At 42.6% G+C, this 7244-nt stretch overlaps 1 protein-coding gene across 1 annotated transcript in view; it reads right to left on the reverse strand.

The window, feature by feature from the left end:
• Positions 1-7244, reverse strand: part of LOC106536155 (liprin-alpha-3) — a gene marked incomplete in the record, with an annotated part of 27732 nt that overhangs the window by 1961 nt on the left and 18527 nt on the right. Inside the window, 12 exon segments of the mRNA XM_014033354.1 lie at positions 170-332; positions 420-488; positions 1829-2004; positions 2088-2185; positions 3285-3460; positions 3614-3640; positions 4080-4145; positions 5734-5934; positions 6010-6091; positions 6177-6276; positions 6349-6503; positions 6590-6723. Coding sequence (XP_013888808.1) covers positions 170-332; positions 420-488; positions 1829-2004; positions 2088-2185; positions 3285-3460; positions 3614-3640; positions 4080-4145; positions 5734-5934; positions 6010-6091; positions 6177-6276; positions 6349-6503; positions 6590-6723 — 1447 coding nt within the window.

Here is a 7244-nt window from a genome sequence, read left to right on the forward strand (position 1 = left end):
TACATTGGTAATGTGTGACTGGGCCTCGTGTCACTTTATGTTCAACAAATTGGGCCCTGAGGTCAAAAAGGTTAAGAACCCCTGCTCTAGCCTGAAGCTGAATAAAGCTGCAGCTTTTCAATCATTACGCCAAGAAGAGAAGTGCCCTGAGGTCAGGGGTCGTGCTCACCATCACTCTGAACCTTCCTCAGAGTAACGGAGGGCGTGGAGATGGCGGAGGCACGGAAGTTGGCGGGCAGCGTCTCGGCGGAGTCGGAGGTCACGCCCCGGAGGTCCTTCTCCCTGAACATCTTCCTCCAGGAGGGCGAGCGGGTGAAGGTCTTMGTTCCGTCCTGCCAACATGACAGCGGAGGTGTCAGCCCTGAAAGCCGGCGGCGTGTGCAAACCTGTGGCGTTAAGCAAACGTTCGGCGCACTGACCTCATCGGGTCGTCTTTCAGTTCCCACGGAGATGAGGGAGTTGTACTCCTGTTCCAGGACCTGTCTGGCCTGCAGGGAGGAGGACAGGTGCACTTTTTTAAATTAGTTCAGACTTAGTGTGGGATTTTTCCCCCAGTATTTTACTAACTCAAGTCATGATCCCACTCTCAGCTCTGTGGTGTTTGAAGAATAGAACTGACGTCTGAGAGCAGATTTGTCACCATGAATTTTTAAGAAAATAAACATTAATTACAAAAATAACCTGTTTTTGCTTTTGTGACTGCTTTTCAGTGGTTGCAACTTTTTTTCCTTCACCAGCAGAAGGTTCCAGCTGCTCCCTCAGAGGTCACCACAGTGAGCAGACTCACGTGAACTGAGCTCAGTCCTGCAGCTTCAGGATTACGTGTCTATAGAGAAGTGTGGCATCAATTTGTGCCGAGTCAGCACTTAGAACCACCTTTTGCTGCAATATTTCTAATATTTCTATTATTTTTTATTGTACATTGTTTATGTGTACATAAGTGTGCTTATTTCTTTCCTTTCACATTTCTCTGTTCTGAACGGTTGCAGCTGTAATACCTGTAATTTCCCTCGGGATCAATAAAGTATTCTGATTACTTTTGTCTTTTGTCTCCAGCTTTGCACATCTAGAGACCAGAAAATTTTTGTCCATTTTTTTATTTCTGCAAAACAACTGCAGCTCAGTCAGATTGGACGAAGAGCATCTTTATGCTAAAGCACAGATTTAAGATGTTTAAAGTACTTTAGACTTAGTTTGTAGAAAATCCACAAATTGTAAGCAGGAAACGGTTGAACTTTAAAGTGCCGGTTACGTGCATAGTCTTCAAATACAAAAAGGTCAAAGAAAACCTTTTTATATTTAAGAAACTTGGCATAATATGCATGATTTTACCCATTTTACCACATAACTGGCATATTTTCTTTTGAACTTGGTTCAGCCACAAAAAAATAAATAAATAAATAAATAACTTGGTTCAGCCTAAGTAAAACAGGAAGTGACATCAAAGGGGTCTTTGTTTATTGAAACAATATTATTTGAACTCTGACTCTTCTTCATCTCTCTGATAGTGACTCAAAATAATTTTAAGATACATCAGATTCTTCTCTACAGCCTGTTAGCTGTTGTAGCAACGCTCTGTTCACAAGCAGACATTCCCCTTTGACATCACTTCCTGTTACTTCACAGACAAATATCTCAACAACTGTTCATCTCAGCRACATCAAATTTCTTTTGCAATATTTTATTAATGTCATCTTTCCAAAAATGCATTCATATGTATAAAAAATGACGTCACAGGCACTTTAAAGTTTATAATATTAGAAGTTAAAAAGGCACAATAAACAGAAATACTGAATAAAACTGCTGTTTTATTGCAGTTTTTAGCTACCTGTGTGTTCTGGTTGGGGATCTGCAGCAGCAGGGCCAAGTCGGTGTAGTCGAATGTGTCGTCTAAYGCCAGCAGAGAGCCGTGCACGCCGCTCTCACGGAGGTTGTCGGCGTACTCCTTCAGACCGATGGACTGGACCCAGCACATCACTCGATCATTGGACCACACCATCACATCTGGAAAAAAGATGTTTCTGTATAAAACTCTTCATTGAGATGACGTGAACAGGAAAATGAAAAGTTGAATCCTGTACCGGTACCTTTATTCTGGTGTGCGCTCTCCTCTCTCCTCCTCTCCAGCTCCTTCCGATCATAATTCAGGCGCTTCAGGCACATGATGCCRTAATGCAAACTGACCCTGCAGGAGGTGAAAAGAGCAACATGGTTCAAGGCGGTTCAAGCAGGTTAAATGGAGCAAGTAACCAGCAGAACATCTCTGCAGCACTTCAGACTTTCAGCAGAGCTCAGGTAAGAGCCGGAGACRCACATCCTGAGCCGTCTCGTCTGAAACGTTCACGTTTCTCACAGTGAACACAAACAGAAACAGTCGGGAAATGCAAAAACATGTTGACAGCTGTGGAGGACTGAAGCTGTCCTAACTACAAATAAAAGCAGAAATATATAATTGGACCAATAACTAAATGAATACTCTTAAAATTCATCAGTTAAATGAAAAAAGGAGAACTTTACCTCATGTTTTATCATGTATTTGACCATCATATTTATTTTTCCAGCTTAATTCCAACAGATTATATATTTTAGCCCATCATTTAAAATTTACCATTATTTAAACTTTTGTTTTTCCTTTTACTTGTCCATGCATTATTTATAATTTTTTCCACAAGTCTTTTTATTTCCATGTGCTTTTACATTTCTCTGTCTCTTGTTTTTACTTTATGCATTCCTGCCTCATTATGTGAATAAAGTGGGCGGAGCTTCTTGGGTCAGCTCCTCTCCTATTGGTCAACAGACAGGAAGGAGCAGGATCCGTGTGCAGATCTACTGTGCTGCTGCTGCCTCAGTTTAGCTAACAGTTTATTGTTTGGTTTAAAACAAAGACACAGGTAAAACATGAGGTAAAGTTCTCCTTTTTTAATTTAATTGGTGCAGTTTATTTATTTATTTATTGGTCCATTTACTGTTAATATTTCTGCTTTTTAATTATGTCCATTTCGGTCCTCCATAGACAACAGCTGAAGTCGTACGACCTTAAAAAAAAACTTTCTGCTGATCTTTTAAAGAAGTTTGACCAAAACTGTTTTTCTTTTGTCCTCTACTTTTCCACTTTTTCCTCTTTTATAGACATGCTTTCAAAGAACGGAGTGAAAAAGCAGCCAAAGTAAAAAGAAAAAATAAATAAACTTTATAAGACCTTCAGAAAGTCTGGAGAACTATTGATCGAAACCACTTTAAAATCTTACAAGTCTGGCTGCTTGGAAGCAAAGCTGAGAACTCACCTGTGGAAGCTGTCCACCATCTTCAGCTGCCCTCTCAGCTCCTTCTTGGTCAGGTGGTCCAGCATGCGGGCGTCCACCAGGGACTCCATGAAATAGCTGCGGTACTGCGGTAGGCCCAGGCTGGGCAGCCAGTCGTTGCCCACCCACTCGTGATTCATATCGCCGTAGGCCAGGATCTGGAGGGGACGAGCACAGGCGGTCAGACGTTGAGTCATGCTCCGCTTCATATCCGCCGTCTGAGCRCTCGTGAAGTCTCACCGCGGATAAAAACGCAGAAATATGCAGAGATCTGYTTGATTTTTTGGAGGGAAAAAAATGTTGAATCTTACCTGATCCCAGCTGAACTCTTTCAGCTCCTGGAACGTTGAGAGAAAAGACGAGGCAGAAGGAGGCAGAGGGTGAGGAGGTGGAGGAAAGGAAAGCGAGGGTCAAGAGCAGGGTGGATGGATGGATGAGAGGATGAATGAGGAGAAGCAAAGGAGGGAGAAGTCACAGCAGCAGCAGCAGGAAAAGAGGACAAAAGTGAGGAACAGTGTGTTAGTGAACGGGTAATTAGTTGGAAGCAGTTCACACTGAAACCACAGGGAGAGACGAAGATGCTCAACACTATGGCCTGGGCCCACGGAGAAAATAAAAAGACAAGACAGGACAGACGGAAAAGTAAAAACAGAGAAAGAAGAGGGGGAAGGGGAGAGACTCATCAACATGATTCAGACCAGACAAGACGCTCAACGTTATTCAGAACTGATCAGAAACAGGAGCTGGGACAGAAGACTGGAGGGGTGGTGGACTAACCGGAGGCTTGGTGGCGGCGTTCAGAGACTCCATTTCTGCGTGGGTCATCCACACGTTACTGGTCGACTGCATATGATGGAGAGAAAAACCATACACAAAAAAAATAAACGGTGAGATTAAACCGTCTGTTTGATGCTGGTGGTTTTTCCTGTGCCAAGAAAATCATCTGAGCCATCCACCAACGTCAACCACCAGCTGTTTGCTCACTGCCAATGACAACAAGTAATCGGTCAAATTATTATTAAATCAGTTCAAGCTGTCAGGAAACATTTATTGACTGATCCTTTTCCACATTTCATCATGAAGGATTTCTGATGTAAATAAATACGAGCTAAGAAAAACTTTATTCTGGCTTCTTTTGCTCCAAACTCATCAGTTCAAACGAAACTGATGTCATCTTCACCAGAATAAAAACAAACTTTTAACCTTTAGCATTCTGAACACAATRTCCATGCAGTTTGACTGTGAGCTATTGCATGAAAGGTTTTTCACACACAGACAGCAAATATTTTAACTAAAAAAAATGGTCATTTTCTGTGAAAACTCAATGTAAATGTTTAATTAAGGAGGCAACTTTTTTTGTATTTAATCAAACAAAAAAGCGGTTTCAATCCAAAAACTTTTTTTACTGTGTCCTGTCCAGCAGTATGAAACTCAGAATTAATGTCTGAGTGTTGAGATTAGGCCCAACAGTTTTACTTTCACAAGCGCAGCATCGTGGCTTTTACCATGAGGCTCAACTTGATATATATTTAAACTTAATTAGAAATTCTTTTGGGATTGTTTTTATTTCCATCCATCCATTAACTATACCTGTTTATTCCTTTTAGGGTCACAGGGGTCACTGGTGCCCATATCCAGCAGTCAGTGCGATGGGCGGGGGACACCCTGGACAGGTCGCAAGTTTTTATATAATGGACAAAAAAAGTAAACAAATTCAATAAAAAAAAAATCTATAAAAATTTCAACCAAACAAAAGAATATTTTCAACCAAAATTAATTAATAATTAATTAAATTGAGTTTTTGCATAAACAAAAACTTTTTCTCATGTCAGAAATCTTTTGTTGAATCTCAAACTTTTGGTTAATGTTCTAAGCTTTTGGTTGAACTCAAAAAAGTTTTGAACTCAGACATCATAAACATCCGGGGTGGGGCCTGAAGAGGAACTATGTAAGACTTGCTCCTTCCTATTGGTTAGTGCGGACTGAAGCGATTTCCTCTTGTACCCGCTTTGAATCAAGTCAATACATTAAATGGCCATTATTAAAGTTATCAATACCATACAATGTGTACAGACTGTCCCTCCTCTACCTTCTAGTAGGTTGGAAGGCACTTTTCAGTCATTTGTATGCCTGATGCTAACATTGCTAACAGTTGCTCAGACATGTTTCAAACTTTCAGCTGATCTCTGTGGTGTTAATCATTTCCTGAAACTTTCATGTGTTTTTAGTTTGGTTTATTTGGGGATAGGAGAGGGGAAATTTAAACTTAAAAAACTAAAATCCAACCGTTAAACCAGCCGTGCGATGAATGGTTTTGATTAAATCGGCTAAAATAAAGCACAAACGCATTTAAGCTAACCCTAACMCATCTTTTCCCTTCTTTACGCCCGACATTCTGAACGTAGCTGGAGTGGATGTTAGAAAGCCTCACAGAGCGAGTGCTGGCCGGAGCAGACGGGCTGGTGAGGGACACCATCTCCTGGATGGCCAGCCGCAGCTTGAGGCGATGGAGGGGATTGCTGATGCCGATCTCCCTCTGGATCTCCGTGTCCGACAGGTTCGCCATGATCGCTCCACTTTTCACGTTGGCGCGGCATGCCGCCACGTACCAAGCAGGCATTCCCACCCACAACTGGAACAGAAGAAACAGTTTACAACATGAAAATGTTTTTATTTATTGACTTGCTTCTTCGTATGGATTACCTACCTCCAACCAAGAGACAACAGTCGGTCCGTCCCAAGAAGCAAACGGCAGTCCTTGGCGACAAGCTTCTTCCAGGAGCTCGTGTCTGACAGGAGGAGGAACCGATGAGGACGTGTCGTTGGTCACATTTAGGAAGAAGCATAATCAAAGCATAAAAGGAAATCACTAACTTCTTTTTGCTGCGACGATCTTTATCTGCTGGGCCAAGAGTTCCTGTCTTGTTGATGCCCATGGCGTCTCCGGAGCTGAGGTCTTCTGAGGGGGTAGATGCTGAGAAAGAGATAAAAAGGTTGAATGAGTGTAAACCTGCAGCGTTAGCTTAGACACCATCCGACCATTTACCGAGAGAAGCAGATCCGTCGCGCCCGGGCTGGCCCAGCCTTCCTTTCTCCTTCTTCCCAAACAGCCGACCGATGGAAGACTTGATGCTTTTCTTCTTGCTGGACTTGTGCAGAGAATCCTGGCTGCTGTTGGAACTGCTGCCGTCTGCAGAAAGGCTGGAGCATTCAAGAGAAATTAAACAAAAAAAAAGACAAAACTGAAACGATATCCGTTTCATTGGTCGGACATTCGAGACGCTCACCTGCGAAACTCCCGGGGGTCRTCCAGCATCGCCCCTGGGTGGGTGAGGGCCATTCTGTCCAGTCGCAGCGCGCGAGGAGTCGGAGGAGGCGTCGAATCGAGGAGAGCCAGGGATCKATCGTCCTCCTTGTTGTTCTTGGATATGAAACATAAACAGTATTATCCAAAAGGAGTGATTATTGTAATTATGACACCCCACCCCACCCCTCTCCCGCACGTGAACTGGGGGTCTTATTGTTTTCAAACTCTTTATTCATTTTTTCAAGATTTTTGGTCAACAATAGCATGRAAACRGCTGCACTGATCAACATGAAATTTGGCAGGAATGTAGATGAGTCCGACCTACATTTTGWCAGCTAACGGTTTTAAGATAGACCCCATATTTAAGGAGGGGGCTCCATCTGAAAAGGGGGTGTCAGGACATACAAAATGGCTTATAACTCAAAACCTATTCAACATAGGAGCTCCAGATTTTTTTCTGTTTAGCTCTGATGAAGGGCTATCCATCTGGCCAACCAATGAGGGGAACACAAAAATTACTCAGCTGCAACTGAAAATATGGATGGAGGACCTCAGTTTAGCTTGTTTGTCGAGCTAGCACCGATCTAATACATATAAGGCAATATAGTGTCGGCGCTAAAGCTAACAGGCTAAGC

This window comes from Austrofundulus limnaeus, unplaced genomic scaffold (assembly GCF_001266775.1).
Source record: "Austrofundulus limnaeus strain Quisiro unplaced genomic scaffold, Austrofundulus_limnaeus-1.0 Scaffold1706, whole genome shotgun sequence".
Taxonomy (NCBI): Eukaryota; Metazoa; Chordata; class Actinopteri; order Cyprinodontiformes; family Rivulidae; genus Austrofundulus; species Austrofundulus limnaeus.